This window comes from Nicotiana tomentosiformis, chromosome 3, assembly GCF_000390325.3.
Source record: "Nicotiana tomentosiformis chromosome 3, ASM39032v3, whole genome shotgun sequence".
NCBI lineage: Eukaryota > Viridiplantae > Streptophyta > Magnoliopsida > Solanales > Solanaceae > Nicotiana > Nicotiana tomentosiformis.
The window spans coordinates 72,630,087-72,648,686 of record NC_090814.1 but is presented as its reverse complement, the minus strand read 5'-3'; the positions used below and the strand labels follow the sequence as shown (position 1 = coordinate 72,648,686).

At 41.7% G+C, this 18,600-nt stretch overlaps 1 protein-coding gene across 1 annotated transcript; it reads right to left on the bottom strand.

The window, feature by feature from the left end:
• Positions 1–14,207: 14,207 nt before the first annotated feature.
• LOC104105135 (splicing factor-like protein 1) lies at positions 14,208–17,823 on the bottom strand. Its single transcript, XM_009613378.4, has 2 exons — positions 15,178–17,823; positions 14,208–14,501 (listed from the first exon to the last, which is right to left on the bottom strand). The coding sequence occupies exon 1, from the start codon at positions 17,689–17,691 to the stop codon at positions 15,211–15,213; it is 2,481 nt and encodes an 826-aa protein (XP_009611673.1). The 5' UTR covers positions 17,692–17,823; the 3' UTR covers positions 14,208–14,501; positions 15,178–15,210.
• Positions 17,824–18,600: the final 777 nt, after the last annotated feature.

Genomic DNA, 18,600 nt, shown 5'->3' with positions numbered 1-18,600 from the left:
TTCGGTTTGGATACGAGCTCGATAATGATACCGAGCTTGTCATTGATCGGTCCTAGAACTCAAAGCTTGATGACCTGACTTCGGATCTCGACCTGGTATTACGAAGCCTCCCTTCGATGAAAGTATTATCATACCGACCAGTCCGTACAACGGACTAATCGGTTTTGACCGTATACAGATAGTCCCCGCATTTCTCGGGAAGAAAGTAACGAGAAACGACATGATTTTCCAACGGTACGATTAGACATATACTGACGTGTGCATCGAATCCGATCGTGATGTACACGATAGTTATCCCGTCGGTTCAGTTTACCGAGGCATTTAATGCGTGTCAGACGGCGGTCGGCCATTACCGATATTGGACCGCCACTGCTCAGCCTATAAATATCCCCTTCTTTCACCATTAATCACCTTTACATCTTCTAATCTCAAAATTTTCTAAGCATTTCCCCATACCTTCTGAATTAAGTGTGAAATTTTCCTTCTGTGGTTTTTACTGCAAAATCTTTCTTTGAAACACCACATCTTCTTTATTTCCTTATTCTAAATTCAAAAATGGTGAAAACATCAAAAACCGTCCCTCAAAAAGAAGAGGCTTCTTATTCATAGCCCGCCGCCAATAAAACACCGATGGAGCCACGACCTGAGGAGTTTGTTCCCGGAATGTGTCTTCTCACCTCCGATTTTAAGGTCGATAAAGGCTCGTTGGTTCCCGGTCGGTGTGAGCCGGCATCGAGATATTTGTGCTCGATAACCAAAAAACAACTTGCACAGTTAAAGACAGATTGCAACTGTGATAATAAAGAAGTGGTAATTCCGGCTCCAGATGAAGATATTACCACCCACGTGGAAGGGTTCCTTACCGTGTATACTTACCCTTTTACGTTAGGACCTTTCGACCCTGTTATCATCGATTTTTGTTGTCAATACCGAATAACTCTAGGTCAGATTCATCCTTTCTTTTGGCGGATCGTTATCCTGATTTGTTTCTTTGCAAACAAGATTGAGGGGATGCCTTTCACCCTCGATCATCTTATTAGATTGTATAGTCCCCGCCTCTTTCAAGGCGGATTAATAAAACTTCAACGTTGGGCTACCAAGGTACTGTTCTCGAGCATAGATGAGGACAAGGATCGAGGTTGGATGGGCAGGTTCGTTCGAGTGAAGACTTCGAACTTGATCCCAGCCGAAAATATGCCATTCCCCGACGAATGGAATATGAAGCGTAAGTGTAATTCTGATGCTTATTCCCTATCGCTTTGTCTCTTTATTACTTTCTTGCTGATATCTCTTTTGTGTTGCAGCGGTTTCTTGGATGCCCGGTGTCGTTTCCGATCTTAAGAGCTGGGTACGGGCCCTGGCTTCGACCTCTACATACGCCGAACGTTCGTGGCGTGATTTGGCAAAGGGCCGATGGGAGGCAAAAAATCATGGTAAGCCTATTTCTCATGTTTTGAGAGTTCGAACGAAATATTTTCCATATATTCAACCATTTTTCTTGTGTGTAGGCCTGGCAGAGATGCGGTTTTGAGGCCCCTGCCCGGCGAGGAAAAAGCCTTGGGCCCGGTTTCTAAACCGGAGAAGGGAAATAAGAGAAAAAGGGCCTCTAATTCCGAAAATCCAAAACCGAAGGCAAGGTCGACTCGTAAGTCGAGGAAGAATACCATTCCTTTCTTAGAATCGGTTCAACATCTAAGGGATGAAGATGAGGAAGAAGAAGAAGACGGGTCCGTACTGGTGGCCCGAGCGAAGAAGACCACCGATGTTCCACAGGCAGCTAGATAGATGGTGGTTTATAAGGCTCCGGCTCGAACTGAGGATATATCAGAGAAAGATTCGGGCAAAGTCCCTGAGTCGTTAGAGATCGAGGATGCTTCCCGTCGAAGCCAACGGATGTGGGATATGTCTGAAGGGGTTGTCCCCGAATCTCTTCGAATCGAAGAGAACGCCCCAAGTGACTCACTTGGGGCAGTAGCAATAAAAGACTCGCCCACCTTTCCTGCTTTTTCCGAAGGGGCGATTCAGGAAGCCCAAGCTTTGGGGGCCCTCGAACTAGACAAGCTTCATGAGGGAGAGGATCATTTTTGTGACATGTTTACCGGTGTCGAGGACGCTGCCGGCACTAGTGATGCATCGGATCTTTTTCACGGAGTGCAGTAGGCTTTGAATCAGGTAAGCCTTAAATTATTTTGTTGTTATTATCTCTTATGTCTGTTTTTCTTTTCTTACTTTGTTTCTTCTTTCTTCGTAGGTCGTGGCAGCTAATCGAGAAGCATGTTCTCGATCCCGAGCTGAGCTGCGTCAATACGAGGCCGATCTCCAACGGGCCACGAAGGAGAGGAAGGCCCTTAAACTCCTATTAGGGCAAAGGGGAAAGGAAATCAAGGACCTCCGAGCTGAGTTGTCCAAAGCTCACCAAGATCAGACCGATATGTCCAAGTAGGTAATGACACTATTAAAAGCCTATGGACTCGATACTGGAACGATGGCTAATCTTTCAGTCTCACAGCTGCACCAGAAGCTTGAGATGATCGGGAAACTCTGTGAGGAGGTCGATGTGATAAAGGCGGAGTCCTTGAAATGGAAAGGAAATATGGACCGCTTTGCTGTAGAGAAAAAGGCTGCTCGAGCCCAATTATCATCGGCCAAAAGTCAACTTCAAAGTCTGAAGGAGAAAATCTTGGTTCAAGCAAGGAAAACAGAGGAGCTCGAGGCTCGGTTGGCTTCTGAACTTGCCAAGGCTGAAAAGACAAAGGCCGATGCAGATGCATTTGTGGCTGTTTATCGGGCCGATGCTAAAGTCGCTTAGTCACAAGCGAGAGAGGTAGCCGAGACTGCTCGAACTCGAGCTCATTGGATTGCCGAATTTTCCAAATGCCAATCTCAGAGGAAAACCCTCGAGGAGATCCATGCTCGAGGCTTCGATCTTACTGAAGAGATAACAAAGGCAAAAGAGATTGAAGCCGGTGTTGGGGCCTTGGCCTCCGATGATGATGATGATGATGACGATGATGATGACGGTGATGGGAGTAAGAGCGGGTCTCAGAGTGGGGAGGATCCCGATGGAGAAAAGACTGCTCCCGTAGATAATTAGGGTTTTTCTTTTTTTGATCTTTTCGTGTAAGGTCCTGATCGGACGTTTTGTAAACATCGTCATATATATAAAGGTCTTTTATTTTCCCAACTTGTCTTTGTTTTCTTTTCTGCCTAGTGAAGATTTTGTTTTACTTGTGTCTTATGAAAATGTTCATAAGTTTGAGGATTTAATTGAGTGAGTGTTTGCTCAAACTTTTAGTAAAGTAGCCCTTAGGCTTAATAGTCGAGCGAGTGATTACTAGAACCCGAAGTAATATATCCCTTAGGCTCAATAGTTGAGTGAGTGATTGCTCAAACTCGAACTCGAACTCGAAGTATTCTAGCCCGTAGGCTTTATGGTCGAGTGAGTGATTGCTCGAACTCGAAGTAAGATAGCCCTTAGGCTTAATAGTTGAGTGAGTGATTGCTTGAACTCGAACTCGGAGTATTACAGCCCGTAGGCTTTATGGTCGAGTGAGTGATTGCTCGAACTAGAAGTAAGATAGCCCTTAGGCTTAATAGTCGAGTGAGTGATTGCTTGAACTCGAACTCGGAATATTGCAGCTCGTAGGCTTTATGGTCGAGTGAGTGATTGCTCGAACTCGAAGTAAGATAGCCCTTAGGCTTAATAGTCGAGTGAGTGATTGCTTGAACTCGAATTCGGAGTATTGCAGCTCGTAGGCTTTATGGTCAAGTTAATCAAAATTCCTTCGATAGTGGTTGGCCCTTAAGCCTGTTTGAATCATGAAGTAGAACAAATTTTTCGAAGTATGAGATATCGGTAAAGAAGAAGTTTCCCTTTATAAGTCATTATACATGTGTTTGTATTTTGCGCCAGGCTCGAGCAAAACTATGCGGGCATGGTTCGTTTTGACCATTTGGCCCTTACACTTTTCTCTATCGAGACCCTGTCTGACATGAATTTGATATGAAATAACTTTCTTGTATCGAACTTGATTTATTCGATGGTAAAGCCCCCCCTCCAGTATTCAAGGTTGACTGTAAAGAGGCCTTGGATACTGTTGAATTGTCCTCAGGTAGCACATAGTTGTCGCCTCGTTAAAAACCTCGTCGGAAAAACCCAGTTGGGATAAAAACCGATCTAAGGGAAAAAAGAGTGGAACACGTACTTTCAAACCTGAGGTCTCGATGTCTTTGGTCGAACTCCTGCAATGAGTTAGCGTCGAATATATATGGACGAAAAGAGGGAGAAAATCATACCTAAACAATAATATCGTTTGAGAAGTGATATGTTCCAATTGTTTGATAATGGTTTGTCATCCATCGTTCCGAGTTTATAAGACCATTTTTCGACTATATCGAGGACTTGATAGGCTCCTTCCCAATTCGAGCCGAGCTTTCCTTCAGTAGGATCTCGAGTGTTGATGGTGACCTTCCTTAGGAGTAACTTTCCTACCATGAAGTGGCGGAGGTCGGTTATTCTATTGTAGTACCTTTCGATTCGTTGCTTTTGTGCAGCCATTCGAACAAGTGTCGTTTCTCGCTTTTCATCCAATAATTCGAGGCTAGTATTCATATCCTCGTGGTTCGATTCCTCTGATCTATGTCGAAACCTTGGGCTGGGTTCTCCGAGTTCGACTAGAATTAAGGCTTCGGAGCCATACACTAAGGAAAACGGAGTTGCCCCCATACCAGACTTCGATGTTGTTCGATATACCCAAAGGACCTAGGGCAGAATTTCTCTCAATTTCCCTTTAGCTTCGTTCAACCTTTTCTTCAGGTTTTGGATGATAGTCTTGTTCGTCGATTCGGCATGTCCGTTCCCACTAGGATGGTACGGTGTTGACAATATCCTTTTTATTTTATAGTCTTCGAGAAATTTTGTCACTTTACTGCCGATAAATTGCTTACCATTGTCGCATGCTATTTCTGTGGGTATCCCAAATCGACACACGATGTGATCCCAGATGAAGTCTATAACCTCTTTTTCTCTCACTTTCTCGAATGTCTATGCTTCAACCCATTTAGAGAAATAGACAGTCATAAACAAAATAAACTTAGCTTTACCTGGGGCCGATGGTAGGGGGGCGACGATATCCATCCCCCATTTCATGAAAGGCCATGGGGATAGTACTGAATGAATTTGTTCTCCGGGGTTGATAGATCATCGGTGCGAACCTTTGACATTTATCACATTTTCGAACAAACTCCTTAGTGTCATTTTCCATGTTATTCCAGTAGTATCCTGCCCTCCTGATTTTGAGAATCAGTGATTCGGCGTCGGAGTGGTTTCCACAAGTACCTTCATGGACCTCTCGTAAAACATAATCGGTGTCCCCTGGTCCTAAGCATACTGCCAATGGTCCATCAAACATCCTTCTGTATAGTGTTCCATCTTCGGCCAACGTGAATCGAGTAGCTTTGGTTAGTAGGGCCCTTGATTCTTTAGGGTTCGATGGAAGTTTTCCGTTCTTCAAGTATGCAATATACTTATTCCTCCAATCCCAGGTTAAGCTTGTAGAATTTATCTCGGCATGCCCCTCCTCGATTACGAATCCCGAGAGTTGAACGACAGTCCCCGAGTCTATCTCGTCTTCCTCGACCAATGACCCAAATTTGCGAGTGCATCGGCCTCACTGTTTTGTTCTCGAGGCACATGTTGTAAAGTTCATTCCTTGAAACGGTGCAAAGTTACGTGTAATTTGTCCAAATACCTTTGCATTCTATCTTCTCGAACTTCGAAGGTTTTGTTTACTTAGTTTACCACTAGCAAAGAGTCACATTTGGCTTCAATAACTTCTGCTCCCAAGCTTTTAGCTAGCTCGAGACCTGCAATCATGGCCTCGTACTCGGCCTCATTGTTAGTCAACCTAGAAGTTTTGATGGATTGCCGTATAATGCCACTCGTGGGGGGTTTCAACACGATGCCAAGCCCATACCCCTTCACATTCGAAGCACCATCTGTGAAGAGGGTCCAAACCCCCGATTTTGACAAGAGTTCTTTTTCAACTTCAGATACGAGGGTTGGCGTGAAATCGGCCACGAAGTCCGCTAAAATTTGAGACTTGATGGCCGTACGGGGTTGATATTCGATATCGTACTGATCACGTCCAACTATGCCTTGTAAAAAGGACTAAGCGATCGCTACAAATATAATCCGGTTCAAGTCCGGAGTCGAATCCCACAGGGAACTAACCTATTTACTACAACTTTTAACAATGCTAATGATAAGCTCAGACAATTTTCGGATGCAAGATTTTTAACAGAGCATAAGTGGAATTTAATTATCTAATGAAAAATGACAACAAAATTAGCAATAATCAAGAGTAAGGTTGAATTTAAAGGTAAAAGAATCTAGGGCTATTGATTTCCTCAATTGCCGGACTAATTCCTGACACATTAGCTATAATCCCGTCGTAATATTCTATGAGGATTATGAGTTCCTGGCTACCGTAATTATCTCTCGATCAATTACTATAATTTACTAGAAGCATTATCTCGAACTACTCTAGTTAACAATTTATGCAACTCATAAGTATCCCACTAAAGCTTCGTTATTTCTAACCCAACTATTGAATTCAAGTAATTAATCTCTTAACTTACCCGAAAGTGGTGTTGTTCAACAACAATCTAACCAAGCGTTCTTTCTCAAGCAACACAAGGTAACTAGACACGATTAATCAAGGGCCCTTTCAATTAATCACAACACAACACATAGTTGAACAATCATAAAATAAGAACGGCTCAATTATATCTAAACATAGTCAAAACTTCATCCAACAATTGGTTCCATCAACCCTAGATGATGGGTTTAGCTACTCATACTAATGGGTAAAAATTCACTATAACAATTCATAATCAACAATGGAAGTAAGAAGAAGAAGAAGAAGAAGAAGAAGAAGAAGAAGAAGAAAACTCTTAGGAAATTCTCCATCTTCTCTCTCTTGTTCTTGCATCCAAAAACTCCTAAAAACATCCATATTTCTCTTCTGGGCGAATTAGGCTTCATATAGGTTTAGGTTAGTCGCCTTAAAAATTACAGAATTGCCCCCGAGTTGTTGGCCTCCGTCCGCGGCCGCGGATCCGGCCGCGGATTTCAGCCAGTGTTCTGCCTCCAGTGCGCGGTCAACTCCGCGGCCGCGCACCTGGAGGGGAACTCCCCGCTTGCTTTTCTCACTCCTTTTCGACCGGGCTAACCTTCGATCGGCCTTCCACACTCCATATTGACTCTAAAACACTCTTTAGCTTCCTCCTAGCTCGGAGTGGCTCCTACAAAGCATAAAATTCTTAATTAGAGCATTTTGTTATCTTTTAGCATTCAAATATCAATAAAGTGTGGCTAAATTAGAGTATAAATAGTGTCTAAATTGCATAAATATAGCCTACTATCACGTACCCGCTGAGTTCGACGGCCCATTTGGCCAATCGGCCCGATAGTTCGGGCTTAGGCAAAATATTACGAAGTGGGTAAGTAGTCAAAACGCATATGGGGTGACATTGAAAGTATGGTCTTAACTTCTTAGAGGCGCTTATCAGTGCAAGTGCTAATTTCTCTAAGTGAGGATATCTAGTTTCTGCTTCTCCTAAGGTCTGACTTACATAATAAACAGAAAATTGCGTACCTTGCTCTTCTCGAACTAGGACGCCACTTACCACGATTTCCGACACCGCCAATTATAAGTAAAGTTTTTCATCTGCCTTCGGGGTGTGAAGCAGTGGTGGGCTCGACAGGTATCGCTTCAATTGTTCTAACGCTTGTTGACATTCCGGAGTCCACGCGAAATCGTTCTTCTTTTTGAGTAGAGAGAAGAATTTGTGGCTTCGATCCGACGACCTCGAAATGAACCGGCCTAATGCAGCTATCCGTCCAGTTAGCTTCTGCACTGCTTTTACACTATCTACGGTGGTGATGTCTTCGATGGCCTTGATTTTATAGGGGTTGATCTCGATTCCCCGATTTGTTACCATGAAGCCAAGGAACTTTCCCGAACCAACCCCGAAAGCATATTTCTCGGGGTTGAGCTTCATGTTGTCTTTCCTTAAAATCTAGAACGTCTCCTACAAATGAGTCAAATGGTCCTCTGCGCGCAGGGATTTAACTAGCATGTCATCAATATAAACTTCCATTGACTTACCTATTTGTTCTTCGAACATTTTATTCACTAGGCGTTGGTAAGTAGCTCCTGCATTTTTTAGCCCGAAGGGCATTACATTATAACAATATGTTCCATATTTGGTGATAAATGAGGTCTTTTCTCCGTCCTCCGGGTTCATTTGAATTTGATTGTACCCGGAATAGGCATCGAGAAAATTAAGGATCTCATGGACGGTTGTGGCATCGATCATGCGATCGATGTTAGGCAGTGGAAAAGAATCTTTGGGGCACGCCTTGTTCAGATCTTTATAATTTACACACATTCTAAGTTTGTTCCCTTTTTTAGGGACTACAACTACATTGGCTAACCATTCGGGATATTTTACTTCCCGAATCGACCCTATTTTGAGAAGTTTAGTTACCTCGTCCTTTACAAATGTGTGATTTACCTCGGACTGAGGTCTTCTTTTTTGCCTCACCGGTTTGAACCTAAGGTCCAAGCTCAGCCGGTGCGTTGTTATCGATGGTGGGATTCCTGCCATGTCTAAATGGGACCAAGCAAAACAATCTATGTTTTTAATAAGAAATTGAATAAGTTTTTGCCTGAGTTCGGGGGTCAATCCCGTTCCCAGGTAAACCTTTTTCTTGGGCAGATGCTCGATCAATATAACTTGTTCCAGTTCTTCGATCGTTGATTTGGTGGCGTCAGAATCTTCGGGGGTGATAAAAGTTCGAGGGATCAGAAAATCCTCCTCCTCTTCTTCCATTTCCTGCTTCCCTGATTCGGTCGAGACTGGCGGTTGTGATTGCTATTTGACTTCTCATTTACCTTTAATGCTCGATCTTTCCGAGGTTGAGAGTGTTGATATCGGTGTTACCTCATCGACTGAAAGCATTTCCTTCGCAGCATGCTGCTCCCGGTATACTATTTTCACGCCGCCCGACGTCAGGAATTTCATTACTTGGTGGAGAGTCGAAGGTACTGCCCTCATATTGTGGATCCAAGGCCTTCCAAGTAGGGCATTGTACCTCATGTCGCCCTCGATTACGTGGAACTTGGTATTTTGGATGGTCCCAGCCACGTTTACCGGTAGAATAATCTCCCCTTTAGTTGTTTCACAGTCTATATTGAAGTCTTTTAAGACCCGAGCTGCGGGCACAACTTGATTTTGCAGACCGAGCTGCTCCACGACCCTCGATCGGATGATGTTCGCAGAGCTACCTGGATCCACTAAAACACGCTTAACTTGAACTTTATTTAATAGGATAGAAATTACCAGAGCGTCGTTGTGGGGCTGAGAAATGCCTTCTGCTTCTTCGTTGTCGAATGATAAAGTGCCTTCGGGCACATAATCTCGGGTTCGTTTTACCCCAGTGGTCGGCACCTTATTGCGTTTGAGTATGGGTCTCTGTGGATTGTCGACCCCACCGATGATCATATGAATAATATGTTGAGGTTCCTCTTGTTCATTTTTTCTGTTGGCGTCCCTTTCTCTGAAGTGATTCTTGGCTCGATCGCTGAGGAACTCTCGAAGGTGGCCCTCATTGAATAGACGGGCTACCTCATCCCTTAATTGTCTGCAATCCTCGGTCTTGTGGCCGTGCGTACCATGATATTTGCACATCGAATTTGGGTTTCTTTGGGAAGGATCAGTTTGCATGGGTCTGGGCCACCTAGTATCTTTGATTCTTGAGCACGTTACATGCGCCATAGCACCAGAAGGATTTTTCTCTCAGCTTCACGTTGAGCATTTGTTGTGGCTAGAACTAGACTGAGTTAAGCCCAACAAAAATTCAATATCAATCAAGTTGTGGCTTAGTAAGAAATGCACATGACATGCTTTCATTAGTGTGATAAAAATATTGATATGGGTATGTTTTTTCGGCGTAACAATTGACCCAACACATCTGAAAACTAGAGTGAATACTTGCCGATGTTGTAGTTCACGCAACTTGGCGGTGCCGTGCTCTTCAACTTGATTCAACCTCAGGTCTGCGAATAACAACCATCAACAATCCGTTACCATCTCAACTAGGGCTGGCAAATGGGCCGGTCCCGGGCCTAAACGGAAAAAATGGGCCGGTCCAAACGGTCTCGGGCCAGCCCCAAATTAAATGGGCTTTTTGTAGGGACTGACCCGAGATCGGGACCGTTTGGTCCCGGACTAAACGGTCCTGGCCCGTGGGCTAAGTGGGCCAACATATTTTTTTAAAAAAAATAAAAATTAAATAGATATTAGAGACAAAAGGATGTTAAAAAAAATATCTAAGACAATGCTTTGTAAATTTTATTATAGAATTGTGACCTAAATTTTAATATTCAATATTTAATATCGAATATATATAGTATATAAGATGTATATATAGTATATCGATATATATATATATAAAAGCTATATTCGATAAACTATATATACATCTTATATACTATATATAAGATGTATATATTGTATAAGATGTACATCTTATATACTATACTATACTATACTATATATACATCTTATATATAGTATATAAGATGTATATATAGCTTATCGAATATAGCTATCGAATATAAGCTATATTCGATAAGCTATTTATACATCTTATATACTATATATAAGATGTACATCTTATATACTATACTATACTATATATACATCTTATATATAGTATATAAGATGTATATATAGCTTATCGAATATAGCTTATATATATACTATACTATATTATATATAAGCTATATTCGATAAGCTATATATACATCTTATATCGATATATATACTTTTTAGTAGTAACATGAAATGACCAAAGTATGGTACTTCTTAGCTGGTATAAATATGGAATGATAGAAGATCAAGTTTTAGCTCAACTCAGATTATAGTTTCAACTAAAACTGAGTTAAGCTAAAACTTGATCTTCTATCATTCTATATTTATACTAGCTAAAAAGTACCATACTTTGGTCATTTCATGTTACTACTAAAAAGTATATATATACTAAGTGTATAGTATATAAGCTATATAAGATGTATATATAGCATAGTATAGTACATATACTAAATGTATAATATATATATGTATAAAAGCTATATTCGATAAGCTATATATACATCTTATATAGCTTATATACTACACACTTAGTAACAATAAAGTAAACAATAGTAGCAATTATAGAAGAAAATTAGAGAGAGATTGTGATAGATTGATAATTTTGTAAGAAAAAATGAAAGAATGATGGGGTATTTATAGTTGAAAATAGGGAAAAAATGTAATTATAAAAAGTTTGGGATTAAAACAAAGTTTGGGGAGTTAAATGGCTATTTTTTACAGCCCAACGACTAAATTTTTTTTTTATAAAAAAAATAGCCGTTGGGACCGTTTGGCCCGCTAGGGGACCGATTCGATCCCGGACCGGTCCCTGGCGGGCTAAATGATCCCGGGCCTGGCGGGCCCAAATCATAGGACCGGCCCACGAGACCGGCTCAGGCCCACTAAAACAGGGTCAAACGGTCCTGGCCCGCGGTCCTGGGCCTGGACCGGCCAACTTGTCACCCTTAATCTCAACCAGTTAAAATACATGGGCACTTCTCCGTCTTTTCCTCTCTGCTAGTCACCACCTCCCTTTCCCCTGATTAGTCAACCTCTCTTCTTCTTCTTCTTCACTTTGCAAGTTATCTTAGTTCCAACTTACCTCATCTTTTTAATATCATTTTCAAGTCATTGCATCTCTACGTAAGTTAAAAATCAATGAACTACTCACTTCTTTCCAAATGTAAGAGAATCATATACTGTTGCAGCTGAAGTGATGAGGTCACTTAATTCTGGTTAAAATTAGACCACATTAACTTGTAATTTAAGTAGTGGCGTAGCTAGCAAAGTACAGCTAACGAGTTACTTCATAATTTCTGCAAGTCTTTCAAACTTCCCCAGCTAGTCGTTAAAAAGTAGTTGGCAATTTTCACATATCACATGTGCCCAGTTCTTGTATCATTTTTTCACATAATGAACTAAGGAATTCTCATTTTTCACAAAATGAACGAGGATTCTCCTCTTCAACTTTCGATGTTCACATCCACAACTAGGGTGTACGAACCTAGTTGCCAATGAGACAGTCAACACAAGTGGAAGCATTTCATTCTTGTAGAAGGCGTTTAATTCTGGTTACCAAATCAGTTGGCAGTTCGAGAAAAGGAGAATAACTTAACTTTCGGTTGAGACGTCCAGAGTGGACATGATAAATATACCGTTCAAACATATGGCGCCCAATGCCCACAATGCCAAGCGCACAAGACTAGCATAAACATATACCATCAGTCCCACGGTTCTTTTAAGCAGTACCCAACAACAAGTGTTGCACATCTTACACTTCTACTTATCCCTAAATTTCATTGCATCTAATTTTTTTCATTTAGATGTGTGATGGAACTACCTTGTACCCTATCAATAAAACATGCCTAATGGCACAAGATACCAATCTTTAACATGTCTTAAGAGGAACTTCAAATACTTGGCCAGCATCAAACAATTTCAAGTCGTGAAAACGCAAGTACCACTTATCAGCACCAACAGCTCTAAGAAGCAACGCAACAAGCTTCCCTAGCTCAAGGCACAAACAGATCTGCATTGCTTATCCTCCAGTGGTGTTCACTCTTCCCTTATAAATCCTCAAAATAAACAATACAAAAGTAGAAATGTAGATGTACAAGCTAATAGAATACCATTTTTGCTTCCAGACCTCCATTATACTTACTGATAGAATCAGATAAAAGAGCCAAAATAACACACAACAGCGTTACCAACTCTCTCCCACTACTGACATAGCACTTGCCAAACAAAGCACAAACAACGAAGCAGAAAATGATACTCTCACAAAACAATAATATCTTTTAAACTTAATTACGAAATAATTCCTTTTCGTCTAATGTTTGGTTTACCTCTAGAAAAAGGAAAACTTAAGTGAATATCTGAACACTAATAAACTTTGGACCGACGGTATGACTGCCAAAAGAAAATAAGGACAAACATCTAAACCAATATTGAGTAGATTCCAAGCCATTAAAAGAAGAATGAAGGCAATAAATGTTTTTGATAGTTATGCAAAAAACAAATAATATGACAAAAAATCAAGTTCAAATTCCAACATAAAATAGCAAATGATTCTTTAGAACTAAGTGCTGCTCTAAATGAGCTATGTACGCTTAATATAACTCGTACACCAGTGACAGCATGATATTGAGTCAAACGACCTTCTGGAGATAGGGAGCTATCCCTGCTACCAGTACACACTACTATTAAGTTGGTCCAAAACAAAAGGTTAAAAAACACCCGGGGGGGGGGGGGGGGGGAAGAGAGACAAAACCCAACAGCAATAGTAAACCTATATTAATAATAAATTTTAACACATCCTTCCTAATCTTATGTTGCAGTGATTTCCTAGCTACAACTCAATCTAAAACAAGAGTGTCCAAATTCTAAGTGACCGCTTCCTGCTACACCAAGCTCCTCATGGTTGGAACAACATTGGAATAGTAATTCCCTTCTCCCCCCTAGAAAGGTTCAAGCGTTACGTTAACTACTGTTAGAAAGAAAAATTTCCAAAGCCAAGGAGGTTCCTAGTTTTCTACTGCCCATCACACTTCAAAGCTACCCATCCTCACTTCTCTCTAATGGGCTTCAGCTAATCCTCCATGGCACAAAACTTTGTTAAAAGACATCCTAGAAATCTAACTATAAGTTTAAATTAAACTTATCTATGAGGATAAGCAATTTTAGGACAGAAATCAGTCCAGCGCAGGATACCAACTTCCAGTACAAGCATCTTTTCCTGTCACAAGACATCTGGAAAATGTATCAGAATTAATAATAAAAGTTAATTCCGAGACATGTGAATATAGGCGTCAAACTAACCAATTCACATACCCTGGGGACCTTCACATTTTCAAGATGCATCACCTTCGGGAGAGGAATAGCAGAAGCAAGAAGTAGGCTGCTTTCTGAGTTCTCAATATTTAATCGACCACAGAAAGGTAAAAGACATAACCAAGTTAGAAGAGAAAAGCAAAGGAGATTAGCGGTGATACGTCAAAGAGGAGAGAAGCACACAAAACAGACAAACTGTCAGTGATTAGTAAACAAGAGATTCAAACAAATCATTAAAACAAAATTTGAGAAACATATGCTGGAAGGCAACCCCCAAAACGAGTCCTACAAAAAGCATAATTAATATTCCATAATCCACTGATTAAATGCTCCAACACAAGCTGAATGAACTGAAGGTCTCATCTCTCTGCATAACAGTACAACAAGGTTAAAGATGTGAGTCTGAAACTTCCAACAAATAAGTCACGGCAAGAGGAAAGAAATCAGGTGAAGTGCTCCAACACATCAGCCTGCCAAAATATCACAACATTAACAAAGGAGAACTGTTAAGAATGAAGATAACCAAGCAACAAATAAATTATTAAATGCTCACAAAAAAAAAAAAAAAAAATAACATTTCCTTTAGCAAAAAACAAACAGAAAGGGGAATGAAAAAAGATGAACTAAAAAGCAACCAAGATTCAATTGTGGGACGGGGCGACGGGCGCAAGCTTTGAATATAGATACTTGTAATCTAGAAGAATCTGCATAGCTTTCTAGGGTTCATTAACAAACAGCCAAATTATATACAGTATACAGTTAAATTGCTGGACAATTAGCTCTCTGCTGGGTTTCTCTTTCTCCACAACTTAGAAAAATTGGGAAGAGAGACAACTTGAAAAGATTTTTTTGTTCCCAAAGCAAAGATTTGAGTACCCTTCACATTAAACACACTCATCACCATTTTCTTGTAAATAAAAAGATGGAAAACCCATCATTTATGGAATTTTGAAAGGAAAAAAAACCCTTAAAACCCCAGTAAAATTGGTTGATAAGAAACTTGGCTGTCCCATTGCAGAGCATAAACGTGAGGATGAGGATGTACACATAATACATGTGTATGCCCCTGAAAGGTGAACACCAAACAGCATAGAGAAGACCAAAATGACAAATTTGGAAACAGAAGAAACAACATAACTTCCATACCTAATATTGCAGAGCGATACAGCAATCCCGTCATCACTTCATCTCTGACATGAACTTCTCATATTCTGCATCCGCACCATAGGCAGGCTTCTCTGAAGATGATGGAGGTGCGGGTGCGGGTGCTGGTGGATTTGGAGCCCAAGGAACATTGCTCATACCCTGTGAATGGTCCCCATTGGAATGGGATGCAGATGGAGGAGGAGCTGGTGGTGTGACACCATAATAAGATGGATAGCTGTATGAAGATGTTGGATATGCAGGTTGAGTATTAGGTGGCATTGAAGTGGCAGAATTGCCGTACACATAAGTTGGAACTGATTGAAGGGGTGCACTACTCTGAGATTGCACTCCAGGAGGATAACTTTGCTGTGTCTCACCAGATGATGTGTAGGTTTGTTGGTTTTCACCTGAAGAAACAGTCTGAGCAGGAGGACCAGCACCAGAAGATGCTGGTGGAATTGGAGGAGGATACTGCATTCCATATGGAGGGATGGGTTGACCTGGGACAGGAGGATACATGGCTGAGCCAGGAGGGGGAGGTGGGTACTGGGCATATGGTGGAGGCATAGGTGGTCCCCATGGAACTGGAGCCCCAAGTGGAGGATAGCCACCAGCGGGGGTATTGCCAATGGGACCACCCGCTGCATACTGCTGGGATGGGTATGCACCCATGCCCTGATTAGGAGCCGGATATAAAGGCATTGCCGGAGCAGGAGGGCCCGGAGGCACGGTAGGCTGAGGCAGTTTACCTGCAACTCTCACAGCAATGGTTCTCCCATCAAGACGATGGCCATTCATGCTAGCTATAGCACTATTAGCTTGTTGAACATCTGCATACTTAACAAATCCGTAACCTTTACTCAAACCACTTAGGCGATCCTTTATAACTTTAGCCATAACAATGGTACCAAAAGGAGAGAACAAATTGATCAAACCATCATCATCAAGAGTAGGTGGCAAGTAACCGATGTACAAGTTTGTCTCGTCAAACTCCTTTGGCTTGATCACACTTGACCCTAAGCCAGGATGTGAAGAGGCACCAACACCACCAGCATTATTATTGCTAGCCCAAGGAGGATTGCCTGCTGAGTTTCCCGGTCCAAGAGCCAGCGTGGCTGAGCTTTGCTTCGTAGATGATTCGGGAACTGTACCTCCCAACTCTGCCAGAAAATTCTGATATTCATCATCCATTTTCTTGCCAGTAGTATTTTTTACTGGACAATCGATAGTGGGATGCCCCCCGTCACCACAAATTTTACACAGAACATCACTCTTAAAGGTTGTGGTGCGAGAAGGACATGCATACTGCCTATGCCCTGGTTCGCCACATAGTCTACAAAACTCCTCATCTCTAATTGTTCCATTCAAAGCAGCAAGTTCTCTAAGCTGCTGCCTCTTATGTTCATTAAGCACTTCATCAACAGGTTGCAAGAGCTTCTCCACCATAGCAGCAGCAGCCTCAAGTGAGTCCTGGTTCTCAGCTTCCACTAACACATGTAAGTCCTCGTTCTCAGAAGGGTCAGGCTTTAAATTTCCCTTTTGCTGCAACCTACCCTCCTTGATAGACCCTTTGCCTCGAATTACAATCTTAGCTCCTGTCTCCTTTTCCATCCTCTTCTGAGTATTCCCTCTTGGACCAATAATCAGCCCAATAAAATTATAACCAGGGTACTCCTTCATGGGAATGTAGAGCTTTTTCTGAAGCTTCGGAGGCCTATAATCAGCTGGTGGCTTAAAAGCCGGGTTCTTTTTTAAGATTTGCGATATAATCTCTTGTCTCTCCCTATTCAATTTTTCTCGCGCACGGTACTCCCTAGTGTTTATACGAATTCCCATGTTATCATATATAGGTTCAGGGGAAGGCGACCGAGCACCTTCAGGCCTATCATCTAAGGGCAAACCAGATTGCAATTTCCTACTAATTTCAAGTAACCTACTGTTAAGAGCTTGGATTTCAGGATCAAACTCAATACCTCCAGTGAAATCTTTCATGAAATCGGGCAATTGAATCACAGGCTTGGGCTCATCGTCTGCCCACCTCGACTTCCTCTTCCTTCCACCAGTCCCACTTCCTCCATCACCACCGCCGGTCCCATCTTCAGTCGGAGGTGGGTCCCAGCGGCTCCTACGTCTCCTTCTGCTGCTGGTTTCTTCCTCACCGCCTGATTGGTCCCTGTCGGTGCCGCTGTGAGTGTTCGTCAATCCATTTTCCGACAGCAACGGCCTCTGCAGCTCGCGCTTCTGAGTCGAATCGCGGAGTTTTTGCTCCTCTGATGCTTGATTTGAACCGGAATTGACAGGCGCCTGAACCTGAGTCTCGTGATTAGGGTTTTCCTGAGAGTTTTGATTGCTCGAATCCTGCGGATAGGAAGAAGCTAGGGTTTCTGAAGGGTTTTGAGAATATGGATCGGAGTAATTGTTGTTGTGATTTTGCGGAGGATATTGATCGTAGGATGCTAAGTTTTGTGATGAGTTCTGAGCTAAGCTTTCAACTGAAGGAGATTGAGAATCCATGAAAGGAGGGAGAGAGTGCGTGAGAAATTGAGATATGGAGTAGTACGAATTTTGGAGATAACACGAACAGGGCGTGAATTTATAGACTGTGATATTCTGGTCGGATCAAGCAGATCCAAGTATAGTAGGTTTAGATTTAGGCCTCATTTTTTATTTTTTTTAAAGATTAAACGTGTGAATGTGTATATTAAGATTAAGACATCCCAATCTAAATATACAATCGAATATTAAGATGTGTATTAAGATATGAATACTAAATAATTAAGATTGTTTGATTTTTAACATTTGAATGTATGAGATTTATTTTTATTTGAAAATTAATAAACATAAAATTTAAATAAAATACTAATTAATCTAATATTCTATCATTAAAATATATAATTTTTTAAAATATGATAGTTGTTGGTGGTGATGGCTAATGGGTGAATGACGACTAGAGGCGGTGATGGGTGGTAGTTTTGGTTGATGGTGATGGTTCAGGGTACTAGCTAGTGGTGATTGGTAATGGTGGCGATTATGATTGAGGATGGTGGTGGTGAGTGGTGATAGTTAATAATGGCGGGTGGTGGTGATAGTTGTGATTGAAGAAGGTGGTGGTGGGTGTTGGTAGGTTATAATGATGGGCAGTGTCGGTTGTGGTTGTTGATGTTTATGGGGTAGTTAGTTGTGGTAGTTGAGGTGAATGAGTGTTGATTGTGGTTGAGAATGATGGTGGCGACAGTGGTGGAGATTGTGGGTGGTGATAGTCGATAATGGTGGCGGCTATGATTAATGATGGTGGTGGTGTGGTGGTGGCGGCGGCGGCATAATGGTAGTTGATTATGGTAGGCGGTGGCGGAAGTTAATAATGAATATGGATGATAGCATCTTAATGAAATTAAGTCTCTGTTATAGATCTTAATCATACAT